This window comes from Corylus avellana, chromosome ca4 (assembly GCF_901000735.1).
Source record: "Corylus avellana chromosome ca4, CavTom2PMs-1.0".
Taxonomy (NCBI): domain Eukaryota; kingdom Viridiplantae; phylum Streptophyta; class Magnoliopsida; order Fagales; family Betulaceae; genus Corylus; species Corylus avellana.
The window spans coordinates 5,294,527-5,314,537 of record NC_081544.1 but is presented as its reverse complement, the minus strand read 5'-3'; the positions used below and the strand labels follow the sequence as shown (position 1 = coordinate 5,314,537).

At 36.0% G+C, this 20,011-nt stretch overlaps 1 protein-coding gene across 1 annotated transcript; it reads right to left on the bottom strand.

Annotated features, from left to right (window-relative positions):
- Window positions 1-2,941: 2,941 nt before the first annotated feature.
- On the bottom strand, window positions 2,942-13,346 carry LOC132177521 (probable protein S-acyltransferase 23). Its single transcript, XM_059589884.1, has 13 exons — window positions 12,975-13,346; window positions 12,428-12,568; window positions 10,253-10,365; window positions 9,826-9,905; window positions 8,748-8,911; window positions 6,911-7,049; window positions 6,723-6,819; window positions 6,195-6,252; window positions 5,704-5,781; window positions 5,472-5,570; window positions 4,282-4,360; window positions 4,037-4,185; window positions 2,942-3,360 (listed from the first exon to the last, which is right to left on the bottom strand). The coding sequence occupies exons 1-13, from the start codon at window positions 13,206-13,208 to the stop codon at window positions 3,172-3,174; spliced, it is 1,620 nt and encodes a 539-aa protein (XP_059445867.1). The 5' UTR covers window positions 13,209-13,346; the 3' UTR covers window positions 2,942-3,171.
- Between the last annotated feature and the right edge of the window lie 6,665 nt (window positions 13,347-20,011).

The window sequence follows — 20,011 nt, the reverse complement described above, 5'->3', positions numbered from 1 at the left end:
ATTAAATGATTAGTCAGCATTGCGAGATAATTATAGAATAACATTATGATTTATAGAATTACTCAATTAATATAACTGAATTTGTGTAAAAGATTAATATATTTTTGCTATGAGTAATGCTATTTTAATAGGCTATTATATGACTGTCATGTAGTTGGGATAACATGACCGTGAAAATTAGTCATTTTTTTTTTTTATTCTTTTCACAAGTGATGATCCAAAGATTAATTTTTAATACTACATCATTAATTAACCTTTGAATAATAATAATAATAATAATAATAATAATAATAATAATAATAATAAAAACCACAATAATCGTGGTGTGTTGCAACCTTAAAGCCTGTTTGAGATTGCATTTGAAAAATAGAACTTTTAAGTTAAAAAGAGTTTTGGGCAAAAGCTTCATTTTTAAGCTTTTGCCAAAAGTGTGTTTTAGTTATTTTTAGGCTTTTTTAACCCTTAAAAGTACTTTTAATTTTTTTACCAAACGAGCATTTTTTTCTTCAAACCGATTTTTTAAGTGTTAAAAGCACTTTTAAACCCCCCCAAACACAATCTCAAACAGGCCTTTAGTGGGTCTTGTGTGAAGATCCATGGCAGTTGCAGCCTGTAGTGGACCACTAGTTTTTTTTTGAATTTTTTTTTTTTTTTTGAATTTTTGTAATTTATGTTTTTATTAATGGTATTGCTGTTATCTTTAGAACAGATGAAGTATATTGCAATTTTTTGATAATTTGAGATAGAAATTGCTTCATTTAATAGTTTGAAGGAGACTTCACAATCTACAAATTGCCTGTAGTTTGAAGGGTAAGTGTGCCTTTCCCAAATTTCTTAAAAAGCTTTATCATCATTATTCTGTCAATTTTATGTCTTATCCGATTGCCTAGTCCCCTATGTAGTCTAGCTTTGAACAGTTTGGCTTTGAGTTCTAAAGATATGCACCTTAAATAAATTGATTTCTATTTTGTGTTACAGAAATGTGGAAAATGTAACAGAGACAGAAAAGGCCATGAAATATTGGTCGGTCTCCAAGTTCCTTTTATTTTTTGTTCTGTTATTTTTTATTTTTTTATTTTTTATTTTGCTTCCTAGGGGATCATAGCTGTGGCGTGCAGTCAGCCTGGTTAAGCTACTTGTTCACAAAGAATAGAATAATTTACAACACGTAAATAAATATGATTATAGCCATTTCAAGTGAAATTGAAAAAAAATTATTTTATAGTTTAGATTAAATTTCACATATTTAATAGTGTATATATTGCCATGTGTTGAATATGCTCTCACGTTATTGAAATTTTTTAAATAACGTAGCACCATAAGACGTAATAAAACAAAATTTAGAGTATAAACGGTTCATTTCCATTTCACATGAAATGAAATGGAGAGAATCTTTATGTGATTAATATTGGGGGTAAATGCACCTAAAAAATTCAACATATTTTGAAAATAAAAGGTCACATAAATGCACCTTCTTGTTCTTATTGGCTTAAACTCATGAAGGTTAAATATCCTTATGGAAAAGCAAGAGGCATTTCAACCCATACTTGTGTGGAGTATTATTCCAAATGAAGGAGAAAAGGCGCATGGGAATGATGAGGGCTAAACCAGGAAGATCTATACGGAGGCAAACTAGGCGGTAATTGCAGAAGCCATGGGAGCTCTAAGTGCGATGGAGTTTTGCAAGGATATAGGGCTATAGGAGGTGATTTTTGAAGGAGATGCCGAGGTGGTCGTTAAAGCTAAGCTATAAATAATCGTGACTCTACGTGGTGCCACTATGGGCAGATCATAGAAGACATAAAAAAAAAACTTAGGGCTGTTTCTGATGGAGGAAAGTGAATCATGTTAAAAGAGAAGCAAATGAGGCAGCACACAGTCTTGCGAAACTGGCAACGCGTGAACAGATTGATAAAATATGGATGGAGGAGATCCCTAGTAACATTTATGATATTGTAATTTTAGAGCAAATTGCTCTTTCTGTTTAGAGTTTTGTAGTACTCTAGATTTATTTTGATGAAATGAAGATGAAGTCTTATTATCAAAAAAAAAAAAAAAAAAAGTCGCATATATATATATATATATGAAAATTGTGACTTCATCGCTTCATTTCTTGGCGAATATTGAACAACCAACCCTTACCCCCAGGGGATGGTCAACTGAGTAGTTGTCCAACCATCCCTAAATAACTCGCCTGTAAAACAAACAAAAAAGGCTGATATGGCACTACTACATCACTCTGTAAGCTAGCCAAAGGCCCAAAGCTAAATTAAACATACGGCTAACATTTGAAAAAAAAAAAAAAAAAAAAAGGAATTCAGCACCAATCCATAATCACTAAGCTATTTAGGTACACATTTTTTCCTGGTTTAATAGAGGTAGTAAATCAAACATATTCCAAGATGGTGTCTGCATCAAGTTGAATCAGAGTTCTTCATATCTGTGCAACCAAAATTAGCAAAACCAAGCCAACTAAAACAAAGATTACATCAGACCAAATCTAAGACTATCAATGCACAAATGGAATGGTTAACTCTTTTGCCTATGAAAGTATCAACTTTCTTCTATAAGATACCTTCGAGAATTTATACTCATATGAGGACTGGACTAACAATATCATTATCCCACAATTTTATATTTCGTTACCAAAGGAATTGTTCTTGGTCAATGTTTTGGATAAAAGGATTTAGCGAGTGGTTAATGGTGATTTTAAAGCAGTAATAACAACTTAAAAAAACAAAAAGAACAAAGAAAAATTTCATGTCTACCGACCAAACATAGAAAAATGTCATGCTTTCTTGGTATCATGAGTATGATCAGAGACTTAAAAGCTACAACAGACTTTGCCAGTGGATGAAGCTGGTCGTGAATATAGAGAATGCAACAAATGAACAGGAAAGCAGGTTCAGAGAATCCAGCTTTTTGGAATGTAATTTAAACATAAAACAACAAAATCAAAAGTTTTCATTTCTTTTCTATCTCATCATATTCAATTGTACACATGATAAACTATAACTGATGAATGGTTTATATGTAACAATTATGGGACCTGTCATGGAACATGGTTGCAGCTATAGCAAGGGGGCACCCACCATCATCTACAATGAAGGACAGTAGAGAGAAAACAAGATGCCAAGCATAGCTGTAAACCTGCAGATCATGGCAATAGCTCTACCTAGCTACCTGCTGCAATGCTGGCCATGCAATTTCATTATCATCTGTGTAGCCACGAATGAGAAAATCTGCACAATTTTTTTGGCACCCATGGTTATATGGATTATGAAACCGCCCATCTGGACCACGAAGATACCCGTAACGAATGGCATTTGCTAATTCATTTGTAGTGATATTTCGAGCTATCTGCATTATAAACATGAATACTTCATTAACTATTAGCTACTACTACGGATTTCCCAAGACTAACTAAAACATTATTTTCAAGGAGGAACTTTTGAGAGTTGAAAGAGATATTATTAGCATCTTAAATGTACAATTATATTCGATCCAATTTTAATTGACTTATACTTGTATATCGATATCAAAATAAATTTATGCATCTGTGTGCTATTGCCACAAGACTTGAAATTTTTTATTTCACTTTTGGTGGATTCAACGGTTAAGGATGGTATATTATTTAGAACTCCAAAATGTAAGATATATAAACTCATAGACTTCATGAAGTTATATAAGCTGCAGAAACTGCAGATTTTGTGACATAATTGCCCACACCTTAACTACACTCCATCTAATACTAAACATTATAATCCCAACAATTCTTAACAATTTCTTTCTATTAATCCCTTTTTCTATATAATCAGCACCGGGCAATCATTCACCATCACAAGCTCAAGGTTATAATATTACAGACAAAATGCTGTTTGATATAAGACAATTCAAGATAATCCCTGCTCTTACAAAATCCATTTTGCCTAGCGTGCCCCAAGAGATGGATCAAAGAGCACAGCTACACACATACATGCATATACTTGCTTGCAGCAAACCTTAAATATATAAATGAAAAAGTTTATTCAATCACCTGCGAGGCCTGTGATGTGGTTAAAATAGTGGAGGCAAGCAAAATAACAGAGTCGAAGAGCAAAAAGGCAACAACACCAGGATGTTGAACTACAACATGATGAACCCATGTTTCTTCGGAGGACAAGGCTGGTGTTGATGTCCAAATCCCTGTGAAACAAATGAGGATGTTATCTTAGTTCAGAACTGAAAAGGATAAACATATTATCAAAAATGTATGGTCACTGCAACAATAAACCAACGTACTTTGGATTGCAACTGCTGCACTAAGGAATGACGTCAAAAATCCCATGCAGATAAAAACAAAGAAGTCCCATTTGTTCCTCTGCAAGAGGCATCATCACAATGACAGTGAAGCTGGTCAAAAGTTTAAAGAGAGAAACAAATAAAAAAAGAAACAGGCAAAGCTCCAAATTTAGTAGCAAAATCACATATAGCATCTTTTTTTTTTTTTTTAGTATTTATAGCATCTTGTACCATAGTGCTGTACTGCTGTCCAACTTTTCACATTTCCAACTACCAAACTGGTTCCAACCTACATGGTTCAGCTTCCGATGGTAGGCAGAGTCGGGGTCAGATGTTGTTTAGGTTTTCCAACAAAAGTTAGAATCGGTGTTGGATAGAATTTCAGGTTTCTGACACGATCCCACTTTTTTTTTTTATAATTAATTTTTTTTCAAGTAAAATGATGTCATTTTGTAATGTAAAGTTAGGGCTTAGGTTACACATGCAACAGCATCGTTTTATGGGAGTATACAAGCATATCATATCCATCTGAGCCTCAGAACTTCAGATCCTCTTTTTTGAGCCATTTCTTCAATCTTCCAGACTCTCTCTTCATCTTAATTGACTACAGCGTCGTTTGACCTTGTCTTTATCTACGTATGTCCAAACCTCTCTTGTTTTTGCGTCTTCATCTTCGTCTTCACCACCATTTGAGGTTGTGCTTTACTGCTTTCATCTCCCAGATTTGTTTGTCTGTTGAAGACGACGAGATCTTTGTCCAACAAAGAACTTCTCTTCGTCTCCAACTCTGATTTTCAGATGCAGAGGCAGCTCGAGGCACCTTGGAAATCACCTCCATCGGAGGTGATGTCGGAGGTTTTCCAACTGTTCCAACTCCAGCGAAGGTGGAAGCTGGAAGAGGTGTTTGCACAGCCCTAGTGTATTATTTGCTCAACAAAAAAATTAGCGAAGTGACGAGGATGCGAACAAGAAATGTTTTGACAACCACCAAAAAGAAACAGTAGCACCAAAGCGTGGAAATGATATAACAGTCCTCTTGCAGTTCATGAGAAGATAAAAATTTCACTAGCAATGTATTTATCCCACACATCTACCCATTTTATTAAGAAACAAAATTTTATGAATCCATCAAAAGGTTTCATCTTCCTTTTTTGACTTGGACAGAAATAGTAGTTGGTGCAACTTCTCACCTTCCCCACACAATTAGATATCCATGGGCAGTGATGGTCGAACTGTTCCACGCATCTCTTACATATGGGGCAGTGCTTAGATCGAACAGGTCTTACTATCTGAAAAGGTATTTGAGAAAACCATACTAAATATATGCAAGACTGCGTCTCAAGCACTAATATGCATTTAGGACATGAACAGTATGTCCTCTATGAAAACGTCTTGGAAGAGAAAAGGTTCAATAGAGTAAACCTTGCAGGTAGGGCATAGTTGAGACCAGTTTCCCGTCCACATAGAGGAGTTGTTCAGATCAATATTCAACAAAAGATCCTGCAGATTATCAAAATATCATTTGGGTAAAAAGTTACATCTCTACAGTTACACAGCATAAAATATAGCACAGCTTACACTTTTAAGTATTATATATTTTAGTGGTATCATCATTTATTCTTTGATGTAGACAGAATGAATTGTATTACAGAGTGGATCTCTGCAAAATAATGGATCCAGATTTGGATTATAGAATCAATAGGTTTTCAAGTTGAATATATCTGAATAATTCTCTCATTGGATTAGAATCAAATCACCCGTTACACAATCTAGATCTGATCTGTTTACAGGCCTACCACCCATCATATAATCTATGCAATTGGGCTATGAGGCAGCCATTTTATTGTAAACAACTCTCGCAGGCATAATGAACTTTTACATCCAAATGTTGATTGCATATAAATAGTACACACCTCTGTATCTTTATGATAGCCCACATCTCCTGGTCTTTTTAGATAACCTGGATCCTTACTGCATACAATAATGAGAGGACATAATATAACTTTTGTAAATGTACAATGACAAGCTCAACATAGCAGCACACTTCTAGACATATAAAAACAAAATACATCATGTCTAGCAACAACTCTATGAGACAACTATTTTAGTTTGTCATATATGCAACTATTTTAGCACTTGTGCTAACATCCTTCCGGTGGAAAAAGTCGGTGCCATTTCTAACTTTCCGACTTTGGCAGTGGCGGGGAGTGGAATACCCACTTCCGCCACCAACTTGACTGACACCCAGCCCTAGGTGCAATTCTACTAGACAAGGAGGCACTTGTAATTTTTCTTTCCGTGAGATCAATATATCCAGTTTGACAAACAGGGGATCCACAAAATGAAAACAAATATGTCAAATTGTCAACAAACATTCATTTATATCCTCCATAATGCAATAAAATTAAAACAGATATATGACAGAACATGACAATACCTACCTACACCTGTAGAACATAACCAGCGAACCAACTGACACAGAAACAGCAGTCCATCCCCAAAGTCCAACAACAGCAGTAACCTTTGTAAGATTAGGAGCTAGCACGAGTAGCAAGAAGTCAGTCATATGCACTTACAACATACCTCCATCTGCTATTGGAAGACAAATCTACAACTGTAGCTCATTTACCAGCAAGAACTGAGTTGATGAAGAGAACCGTGAGAATGATTATTGTACAGAATAGAATAGGAGCATATCCTATATCTGCCATCTTTCCACTCCAAAATTTACCTAACCAGTGGTTGCTGTGAGCCTGCTGTGCATTAGACTGCACAGAAACCCAAAGGAAAAAAAAAGTCTATTATCAGGTGCACCACATCATAAAATATGAAATTTTTTAAGACAAACTGATAGCAACCAAGTTTGGAATAGAGAAAACTCAATACATAAGTGAACCAAAGTAAGGAATTTCAACATTTTGTAAGATTAGCAGGGAAGCAAAAATATGTGTTTATAATAATGGGGTACCAGTTCTCCCAGATAAGCCTTGGACATGTTGCTAATGTGAATCAAGATACCACTCTACTGGGCAGCAAATATATTTCTGACAAAAGCTAATCAACTTACTAGCATTGTGGTCTCATGATAAAATATGTCCTCAAAGTTTAACCATCTAATAAATATGTCCCTAAACTAGCACATGATAGTTTGCCATACATAGTAGTGAAAACTTATAAAACCATCTAATGCAGGTACTTCATTATTCTATGCTTTAATAGATTAACAACATCATTAAAAGTACAAGAAGGGCACAACCTAACTACATTTGATGAAAGGTTAAACCAAGAATGGTAAAAGGGAGGAGAATACGAGACAAAACAAATATCAAATCTTTTTTTTTTTTTTTTAAATAAATAATGTTGTATATACCAAAACGCGCAGAGGGGCGCAACCCTAAGTACATAGGAAGTATACAAGAGTACGCCTAACTAGAAAGAGAAAAGAAAGCAAGAGAGTCGGAAAAGCTAATAACTATTGGAGCTAAACAAGCAGTCATCCAAGTAAAGAGAGACAAAAAGAAGAAAGATAAGGGCTCCTCTAAAGTCCTCTCTAGGTCACTGAAGATCCTATCATTTCTTAACAAATATCAAATCTTAAAACTAGTGCATCACTAATTCTAAATCAGAACCCATAGGGAAACATCTCCAGAAAACCCAATTTAATCTCTCCAAACAGGCTTCTCATTGCCATCAAATACCATATCATTCCTCTGCAACCATAAACTCCACCTCAAGCAAGGAGGAACAGCCCTTCAAACTAAGTGATGAAAATGAATATATAAAGATAATCATTTCCCACAACTTTCGTAATTGTGCAAAAGCTTTTGCACGTGAGTTTTCATTGGATATCAACATTTTGACCAACACTTGTATATTTTCAATGTTATTTCTTTTAATATCTGTTCTCTTTAATCTATTAAATAGTTAAATTTTTCTAAAAGCCTTCAAAATTTGGTGATGCCGTATGATAGTTTATCCACACATACACAAAATTTAAACAAATAAAAAAAAAAAAAGGAAAACAGAATTTTTTTTTTTTGATAAGTAATATTTTATATATAAAAAAAAAAAGCGCAATACGCCTCTATGTACACAAAAGTATACATAGGGAAACCTCAAAAACCCACAGAAAGACCCTATGCAAACCCTAGAAACCAAAGAATCCTAAAGAAACTTGATGCCCCATAAAGCCCACAATAACCCTAAGCTCCTTATGCAAAACCTACACCACCCTGCCACTCATCCTACAGAAAAACTAATAGAGAAAGCCCATGTGAAGCCCCATTAGTTTTTTACCAAGCAAGCTTCACATGAAATGATTTACTATATTGAAACATCTTCTGAAAAAAAAAAACTGTGCTAACAAAACCTCAGATCATCATGGTTGCTCAAATCTGCAACTCAAGTTTAGAATTCCTTTTTACACAAACGTAAAACAAGGGCAATACCAATACAAAGTTACGTACAAGGAAAAGAGCCACATGCCGATGACCTTTATCTGACGCGAGCTGAGCAGGAGTAAATCCAGCATTATCTTTCACCATTAGTTCCTGTTTCGTGCCAGCATGTACAAGCACAGTGCATGCCTCCACATGTCCTCTTATTGCAGCCCAGTGCAAAGGTGTACAACCTTTCATAGTATATTCAACATCATCACATCTAGAGCAAATATATGAACACAATTACCAAAGCAAGCCACCATTTCTTACAAAAAGTCCTAGCCATTGGGATGTAGATCAACACAATTTATAACGGAAATTTGGTGTAATAATTGGAGTGTTTGAAATCATGCATTTATTAATCCACTGGCTAAGTACACCGATTGCCAGAACTTCCTTGCCTCAAGCGTATAATTTTCATCATGTATGTGCATGTGTGAATCAATAAGCTAGAATAAAATAATATTCAATAATCTAGAACAATTAGGCTTAACAGATTTTGGTCCCTATTCTCCACAGTGTTGAATTTTTTGTATTGCCTATTTTGTTTAAATGAAAATATTTTATTCATAAAATTATAAGGGGGAGGGGGGGGAATTTTATTTTATCAAATTTGAGTTCTATAATAATGTCATTGAATGGAATAACCCTACATGTCTTGATACTAACAAACTCAAAACAATAACACATGTCTGACTTATCCCCCCCCCAAAAAAAAAAGTTAATTTATGGGGAGACCCAATAAAAGGATCTCAGTCAGGTGAGGCTAAGCTTCTAAAATAATCAATTGTGCAGGGAAATTATATGCACTGTTATTTTATCCCAAAAAGGGGAGACAGGATACTTTGCATAAGTCAGTTCAATATTCCTAAAATTGTATGATTAGAAGTGCAACCAAACTTAAATTATAAAATATTCTTTTTATCCTTCTAAATATAACGCATATCAATCTATAGATGAAATATGACAGTATTATCAGGGAATTCTTTGTCTCATCCTGCTCTATAACACATGTAATCACATTATATTTTTTGGATTTTAACAGAAATATTAAATTAATCATTGAGTCGTCATACAACCAATTCAGGAAGTCCAGTTAGTATACCTTCCTTATCTTGTCTCCCTTGGCATGCATCTCTAAATAGAAGTAATCTTATTGTATCCGCAAATCCTTTATATGCAGCCCTTGTTGAAAAAATGAGAAGAATAATCTTAGAAAAATCTTTATGTTTCCAAATTACACAATACTGCTGCTTATGACATCATAAATAATTAAGATCGACTCAGCAAAACATGATGTACCAGTCAAAAGTGAAGCTCACATGTTCAATTTTTTACAGGCATTCAAGTTCTATTTACCTATAAAGAAAAAGAGGAAAAAATAGTATAGAATTTACAAGATCAACAGCCTGCGTTATTCCTTCCCCCCCAACCCCACACCAAAAGAAAAAATCATCGCCCAGTGTCAGTAAAGAAAACGAAAAGCTCATGTCCTCATCCATATATAGCAATTTTGTAGCTTATAGACATACCAATGAATAGGACTCCTCCCCTCATTGTCAGGTGCATCGAAATCAGCTTGATACTTCACAACAATGTGATTCAAGAAAGCTGTTTGTCCATATTGAGCAGCAACATGAACTGCCTGCATTAAACATGTGGTATACAAATAACACACTATTGGAGAAAACATCAACTGTGTGCATGCAAATAAGAAATAAATCAGTTAAGCACTCACTTTAGAAAGAACTTGACATTAATTGGTATTAAACTACTTCCAACCACAATAAGGATGTTAAGGAAGTTCCTACAAAGCTTATTGTTGATATATTTATGGTTCATATTAGCTTTCTAGAAGATTTATGCTATAAATATGCTCACCAACGGCTTAGGGTCAGTTTGGTAAGTTTTGAAAAGTGTTTTAAAAAAGGTAAAAATTGAGAATTGATTTGGCTCACATTTGAAATCAAGTGTGGTATGTGGGTTCCACAAACAAAAATTTGTTTGGTAAGATTTTGAGAAGTGTTTTTTAAAATAAAAAATTGAAGAGTGTTCCCCAAAATAAAAGGATACATATTAGCTTACACTCTACGGTGGTGGTCACCTGGCTACAGCCACCGCAGTGTTTGTGCCAGGCAGTCTTGGCAGCCACCACAAGGCCGCCAGAAGTTATTGGGAGGTGGATTTATTAGAGCAGCTCATGACTGGGAGGTAGATTTCTTTACCTCATTCTTCAATTTGTTGTAACCCTTCAGACTGAGGCGGGAAGATGAAGTAAGTTTTGCTAGGTTCCTTCCAATATAACAATGTTCTTGTTCCCTATGATAGTACTCCTTTCCCTTGAAAAAGTATTTGACTCTGACGTTCTTATTTTGATCAGCCGCTTTAGGGAAGGTCTTCACCATGAATAACTTAGGCCTTGTTTGTTAAACCCCACCCCATCCCCTCACATTCCCCCACATTCCACCACACCATTCACTTCATTTTTTCCAAAAAAAATATTCTTACTTTTATATCAAATCATTCACTTTTTATATCACATCATTTACATTTTATTACTATTCAAATAAAAAAAAAATAACTACAAAACAAAATTTTCCACTTTCCAATACCACTTTTTCATTTTCCCATACCAATCATTATTTTCTTTTTTATTTTTATTTACACCTAAACAGTGTGGTGGTGTTTCGTGTTGTTTGCCAAACACCAGCTTAAGGAAGCAACATGTCATAATGGTTGATTGGAGTTGCATGTGCAAGAAGAGTGGGGGGGTTAGTGGATCACCTTTTATTCCATTCTGAGATTGCTAGTGGTCTATGGAATACAATTTTTAAATATGTACTTTTAGCTTGGGTTATGTCTAGAAGAGTGGCAGACCTTTTCGCTTGCTAGAGAGGGTAGTTGGGTATTAATCAAAATGTCGCAATGTGGAAGATGGTTCCGTTATGCCTAAAGTGGTGTCTTTAAAGGGAAAGAAATTATCGTAGGAGGTGTGGCGAATTGCATTGCTGTATGTAATGTGGATTATTTGGCAAGAGCGGAATGGAAGATGTTTTGAAGATCAAGAAAGGACAATGGAAGAGCTCAAAAGTTGTTTATTCAAACTCTGTCCCATTGGGCCAATGTTTTTAGTGTGCCTCAATTTTCCACTATGTCTCAATTTTTATCATTATGTTCCTCTTTCTTCCTTTAGTGGGGCCTTTCTTTATATACTTCATGTGTACTAGGGTTGCGCCCCTCTGCGCTTTTCAATGAATCACTTATTTATCAAAAAAAAAAAAAAAAAATATATCTAAGTTTTGCAGTGTGAGTAGATGGTAGTGGAATTAAAGGCTTTTTTCTTCAAGACGCTTTACTACTTGGCAGTTGCCTTTGCCTTAAATATTTCTAGCTTTCCTGTTTTGCTTGATCTTTTTCTTATTTTGGTTAGATGTATCACTTGTATACTTTCCGTGTACTTGAGTTATGTTTTTGCGCTTTTTAATGAACAGCGTTTACTTATTAAAAAAGAAGCTTATAATCATTTGCATGAATAAATATTACCATTATTATGTTGACACAACCATTACTTATTTACATATACAAAATAACCAACTCTAGATTCCAAATAAAAGTAATAAAAAATAAATTAAATTAAAAATTAAAATTATATATATATATATATATATATATATATATATATAAACCAAAGAAAATGAGACTATTACCCGATACCCATTTACATCAACTGCTTCAACCCGAGCTCCATTCTGTAAGAGCACATCTGCGACGGCAATGGCTCCCCGAACAGCCACCCAATGCAGAGCCGTTTGTTGCATGTTGTCAGTCGCATTGACGTCACCCCCGTGCTTCACCAACAAAAACAAGGCAAGTCCAACTATGTCAAACCCCACCCGCCCCATAATCCAGCAATCCAATCCCCGAAAAATAACATTCACAAACATACATAACATATCCTTCATCAACCACAACAAATTACTCTAACGTAATTCTTTTTCTTTCTCTCTTGTTTAGTGAACGCTGAATTTAACCAAATTTCAACAATCCCACCAGAGAATCCATCTCCTACACATATATGCACACATGAAAGATCGTGTTTTTTCTTCATTTGTAATATGAATTCAGCAAAATTTGAACTAACCCACCACATAATTCATCATTTCGGTACATATTCACATCATACAAACAAACATAGATTCATAAATACACACACACACACTGAAATACACAAATGCACGAGTTCAGTGAGAATACCTCAATGATGTACTGCACGATATCAGGGAAGTTGTTGAGAGCGGCCCATTGAATTGCGTAGTAGCCATTCAAATCCGGTTGAGACAGAGATGCCCCGTCTTCTTCAACGAACTTCCTCAATTTCTGAAAATCCCCGTACGCGCAGGCGGAGAACACGTCGATCACAGGCGCCTCGCTAGGGTTTTGGTGGGCTTTTGAGTCCGACGACACAACCTCAATCTCCGACGAAGCCATTTCGAGCTACCTGCCCCGCATGCGAAGAAACCCCCACGGAGAATTGGGTGGGTCTAGGGTTTATGCCTGACTTTAGTGATCTTTGATATTGAAGCTTTATCTGGTGCGGGTGATCTCGCAACTACTTCTTCTACCTAATCAAATCATGCCATGTAAGATAAGATGGATGAATTTGTTGTTCTATTCATTTTGTTAAACTTTTTTATTAAGCTTGGAATAAAAATTTAATTTACACATTATGTAAAAATATCAAACACTATAAAAGTTAAAACACAAATATTTTTAATTCAAATCAATTTTATGAACTTTTTCGTTTATTATAATTCAACGCCCACCACCCCAACCCCCACTTGCCTCCAAACTCCTCAAATTAAAGTCTTTAAAACTAATAAAGACAGTGGCTCCAATGGTTTTGTCAGTAATTTTGTCAATAGGTTTTTTTTTTTTTTTGGCACGTCCACACAAGAGGGGAGGAAATTCAAATTAATGACATTTGCTTCGTAAGGAGTGCTCCTCAGCCGATTGAACTACCACTTCTAGACTCAATAGATATTTTGTCAAAATAAGAAAAATTATTTGGTATAAAAGTTTATATCATTTTTTAGTGTTTTAAGATTATGCGTCTACTTCTTATTGGACGGTACAAAACATCAAATTTACACCACAATTCCATTAAAGTTATTCTCTTGCTTAATTTGTTTTTAATTTTTTTTTTTTTTTTTGAAATTTTTAGTTTGAAAAGTTTATGAAGTAAGGTGGAAATTATTTTTATGCTTTTAGGAGTCCTTTGTGTATTCATTTATTTGATAATACTTTTGTTTTGCAAAAAAGAAAAAGCAAAACAGCAAAACAAAAAATTTAACGAATAGAGCGAGTTTCTTCCATTTGTTTTAATTTATTGTTTAGAATGTGCTACATTGTTCATAATTAATCTAGTGCCTCGAAATCAAATTAACCTAAATTTATTTATTTAGTACATGAAATGGCTATATTTCATTAATAAACAATAAAAAAAGAAGTTAAAATAAAATAGTTAATCATGTTCATTGATTTGGTTGTAATGATGTATAATAGAAATCAAATGAAATTATATTATGATCAAATTTAATATATTTTTTTCAATTCAATTTTCATTTTTTTATTAGGTTATATGAGTATCAACGTCCTCTTTAGTTGACACTAATGACCACGCATCAGTGTCAACTTTCAGGTGGATGCTATTACTCTTCAATTTTTATTTTATTTTTAATTTTTTTAAAAATTAGTTTTTGGTCATCAACATCCACTTTTGAGTGGACGCTACTGTTCTTTAATTTTCATTTTTTTTTTATTTTATTATGTTAGATGAGTATCAGTGTCCGCTAAAAGTGGACATTGATATGAAAGGTAATCAGCATCCACAAAGTGGACGCTAATAATGATTTTGCCGCCGCTAATTGTTTTCCCACCTCAAGCCACGCGTGATATAATTTATTTATTTATTATGTTAGATGAGTATTAGTGTCCACTAAAAGTGGACGCTGATATGAGAGGTAATCAGCGTCCACTTTAATGATTTTGTTGCCACTAACTGTTTTTCCACCTCAAGCGTGTGATATAATTTATCGTCAGTATATTAGCGTCGACATGTGCAGTAACGCCAATACTAAGCATTAGGGTCGACTATTAGCATCGACTATTAACGTCCATTGTAAAGTTTACAGTGGATGCTAATAAGGTTGCCCCTGTTAGGCTAATACTTAAATTTCTTGTAGCGTACTAACTGGACTTCCTGAATTGGTTGTATGATTCCTCAATGATTAATTTAATATTTCAGTTAAAATCCAAAAAAATATAATGTGATTACATGTGTTATATTGAGCAGGATGAGACAAAGAACTCCCTGATAATACTGTCATATTTCAGCTATAGATTGATATGCTTTATATTTAGAAGGATAAAAAGAATATTTCATAATTTAAGTTTGGTTGCACTTCTAATCATATAATTTTAGGAATATTGAACTGACTTATGGAAAGTATCCTGTCTCCCCTTTTTTGGGATAAAATAAGGGTGCATATAATTTCCCTGCACAATTGATTATTTTAGAAGATTAGCCTCACCTGACTGTGAGCAACCATGATGATATGAGGTTTTGTTAGCACAATCATGTTGTTTTTCAGAGGATGTTTCAATATAGTAAATCATTTCATCATGTGAAGCTTGCTGGGTAAAAAGCTAATGGGGCTTCACATGGGCTTTCTCTATTAGTTTTTCTGTTTTCCTTTTCTTTGTTTAAATTTTGTGTATGTGTGGATAAACTATCATACGGCATCACCAAATTTTGAAGGCTTTTAGAAAAATTTAACTATTTAACAGATTAAAGAGAACAGATATTAAAAGAAATAACATTGAAAATATCCAAGTGTTGGTCAAAATGTTGATATCCCAATGAAAACTCACGTGCAAAAGCTTTTGCACAATCACGAAGTTGTGGGAAATGGTTATCTTTATATATTCATTTCCATCACTGAGTTTGAAGGGCTGTTCCTCCTTGCTTGAGGTGGTGTTTATGGTTGCAGAGGAATGGCTTGGTATTTGATGGCAATGAGAAGCCTGTTTGGAGAGATTAAATTGGGTTTTCTGGAGATGTTTCGCTATGGGCCGGTTCCGATTAAGAATTAGTGATGCACTAGTTTTAAGATTTGATATTTGTTAAGAAATGATAGGATCTTTAGTGACCTAGCTAGAGAGGACTTTAGAGGAGCTCTTATCCTTCGTCGTTTTGCCTCTTTACTTTGACAGCTGCTTGTTTAGTTCTAATAGTTATTAGCTTTTCTGACTCTCTTGCTTTCTTTTCTCTTTTTAGTTAGGCGTGCTCTTGTGTACTTTCTATGTACTAAGGTTTCGTCCCTACGTTTCTTGGTATATACAACATTCTCCTCCTTTTTACCATTCTTGGTGTAACCTTTCATGTATTCCATGTGTACTTTTAATGATATTGTTGATCTAGGAAATGCACACTTGTCCTGCATCTGTAGTGCTAGTTACCTCCCATTACACTTTCCCTTTGAAACCTTTTGTAGTCTAATTATTTGTTGAACCTCTCTTATTAAGCTTGGGTTTTTGTTCTCTACGCATGGTAAATAATACCCCACTTTTTTTCCCTATATATTTCTTGTTCTTTTAGTACAAAATGGGAATTTTGGCTTCTTCTTTTTTTTCACTTATATATATTATTTTCACTTTCATGCGTTCAGAGTCTTGCTTAATCCTCTAATAGAAATAACTTTTACTCTGGAGATAATGTCCTTATAGAATAATAAAACCTAATATGGAGATACTCTCCTTATTGAACTAAACTTGAGGCACACGTGACTTGGGGTTCACATCATTCCCCTTCCCTAACAATTCCCTTGTCCTCAAGAGAAAATTCTAGAAATTGCTCTTGAATGAATTCCTGCTCTTCCCAGGTTGCTTCCGCAGGTGATAATCCCTTCCAGTGAATTAAAATCTCAGGCTTCTTGTTCCGAATCCGCATCTTCAACATAGCTCTTGGTTTCGGAATGATTCGATCATCTTCCAAGACATCCGGCAGTTGTGGCAATGCAATTTGTTCTCCCCCTAGATGTCGTTTAAGCAAATTGACGTGGAAAACAGGATGGATGCGAGCTCCTAATGGCATCTCCAACTTATAAGCTACTGGACTTATTTTTTTGATGATTTTGAAGGGCCCAAAAAACCTTGCTGCCAGCTTTGCACTCCTACATAGGTGGACAGATACCTGTTTATATGGGTGTAATTTAAGAAACACCCATTCCCCCTCCTTAAACTCTTCTTCCCAATGCTTGCCATCATACACTTTCTTCATTCTTTCCTGCACCAACTTCATGTTCTCCCTCAGCTCCCTTAACACCTGATCACGTGTCAGTAGCTCCCTTTCCACCACTTCTACCTTTGTCGTTCCAGGTAGATAAGTAAGCAAGGTGGGTGGATCTCTCCCATAAACTACTGCAAAAGGGGTTGTTTTGAGGGTAGAATGCCAGCTTGTATTATAACTGCATTCAGCCCAAGCCAACCACTTGCCCCACTACTTAGGTTGAGAGCTCGTAAAACAACACAAATACATTTCCATGGTGCGATTCACAACCTCAGTTTGGCCATCTGTTTGCAGATGATAAGCGGAGCTAAAATTGAAACTAGAACCCTGCAATCGAAACACTTCCTTCCAAAAATGACTAGTGAACGCCGGGTCCCTATCGCACACAATTGACTTAGGCATACCGTGAAGCTTAAAAATATTTTCGGAAAAAACTTTAGCTACACTCATGGCTATGTAGGGGTGACTAATAGCCACAAAGTGGGCATACTTGGATAGACGATCTACAACCACAAAGATCGTAGTTTTTCCCCTTGAGTTAGGTAACCCATCTACGAAATCCATAGAAATATCCTCCCAAATTTTCTCCAACACCGGAATTGGTCGTAACAATCCATGGGGTGTAAGGCTCTCCACCTTATGGCGTTGACAAACTTCACATTCATTGATGAACTCTTTTATTTGTCGCCGCATTCCCTTCCAATAAAAATTCGCCCATATTCTCTGGAAGGTCTTTTGGTATCCTTCATGAAATCACTCATATATTTGCTCTATAATTGCGGAGATAAGTGCAGATCGCTTCGTAAGATAAATTCGTTCTTTAAAAAACAGAATACTTCTCCATCTTGGATTCTTTGTGCTAGCTCCTTCATCTCTGCATCACCTTTTATTTCCCCTTTGATCTCGTCCAACTAGTTGGCAATTGGACTTGAGATGGCGGCTAGCTCCCCTGGAACCTGCATATCCCCTCTCCTTCATAAAGCATCGGCCACCACATTCTCTCTCTCCTTTTTGTACTCGATGGAAAAATCAAACCCCATCAGCTTATATAACCACTTTTGTTTAGCAGTAGTGGAGATTTTTTGGGTCCATAGGTATTTCAAACTATGCTGATCCGACCTTACCACAAAATGTCTACCCAGCAAATATGGTCGCCACTTTTGAACCGCCATGACGAGAGCCAACATCTCCTTCTCGAAGGTGGATAATAATAACTGGGTTATCTGCAACGCTTGACTGAAAAAGCAATCGGCCGCTCTTCAAGAAGTATGGCACCAATGCCCACTCTTGAGGCATCACACTCCACCACGAATTCTTTAGAGAAATCCGGTAAGGCAAGGATGGGTGCATGGGTCATAGCTCATTTGAGGTTCTCAAAGGCTTTTTCTGCTTCGATTGTCCATGTAAAATTCTTCTTCTTCAACATGCAGGTTAAAGGGCCCGCGATTTTCCCATAGTCTTTGATAAATTGCCGGTAGTATCCCGTGAGTCCCAAAAATCCCCACATTGCCTTGAGGGTCCTAGGTTTCGACCACTTCTCCATGGCCTCTACTTTGTCGAGGTCAACTCCTACTCCCTTGGATGAAATTACGTGGCCCAAATATTGAACCTCATGTTGACCAAATAGGCATTTGGTCCTTTTGACATATAACTGCTGATTTTCCAAGACTCCCAACACAGTGGTGACATGTTGTAAATGTTGCTCCCAAGTACTACTATACACCAATATGTCGTCAAAAAAAACCAATACAAATTTACGGAGATAAATTCGGAATACCTCATCCATGAGTGCTTGGAAAGTGGATGGCGCATTTGTTAATCTGAACGGCATGACGAGGAACTCATAGTGTTCGTGGTGTGTGCAAAAAGCAGTCTTCTCAATGTCGGCCATCTCCATCCTCACTTGATGATACCCAGAGCGCAAATCCAATTTGGTGAAGAACTTGGCTCCATTCAATTTGTCCAAGAGTTCATCAATAATAGGTATGAGAAACTTATCCTTTACCATTATTTTGTTCAACTCACGGTAATTGACACACATTCTCCAAGTGCCATCCCCCTTCTTTACTAAGAGTACCGGAGATGAATAGGGCTATTGGAGGATCGAATTATTTCCCTCTCCAACATGTCTTCGACTGGCTTCTCAATTTCAACTTTTTGATGAAACGGGTAGCGGTAAGGTTTAACATTTACCGGACCCACCCCTGGTTGCAAAAGGATGCGATGGCCGTGGCTGCGTGGAAGAGGCATCCCACGTGGTTCCTCAAAAATTGCCTTGCTTGCTTCTAGGATTGCATCCATCTCCTCGATTTTTACCTCCCTTGTGTTTTCTATATCTTCAAGTTGCACGTTACTGTTGGTGGAGAGGATGGAATGTAATTTTCTAGTTGGGTTCTTTGCAGCCCGCACTCCATGCAGTGTCACTTGCTTTCCTTCCCAAGTGAACTTCATCTTCAATTCCTCAAAATCCCACCATATAGGCCCTAATACTCGCAACCACTGGGCACCCAACATGATCCCATAACCTTCTAAGGGAAGAACAAAAAACTCAATTTGAAATTTCCACCCCTGCAACTCTACTGTAATTGGGTGGCACTTCCCTAGACTTGTAATTTTTTTCTCCCAATGCCATGATCACCTCCATAGTCTCCCTCTTTTTCGGAATTAACTCCAAGACCTCGGCGATGGTTAAGCTCACAAAATTGTGAGTGCTCCCTGAGTCAATACGTACCAAAGAGATGGATCTCCCAATTTGGCCATAAACCTTCATTGTGTCTGGTGCATCTCTTCTCGTGATGGCATGTAGGAAAATTTTTGGAAGGCCTTCATTCTCTTCTTCTTCCTCCTCCATTACTCCATCTCCATCATCACCTTCCCCTCTATATGCTTCAATCATGAACAATCTTTTTCAACGGTGCCCTGGTCCATACTTGTCATTGCACTT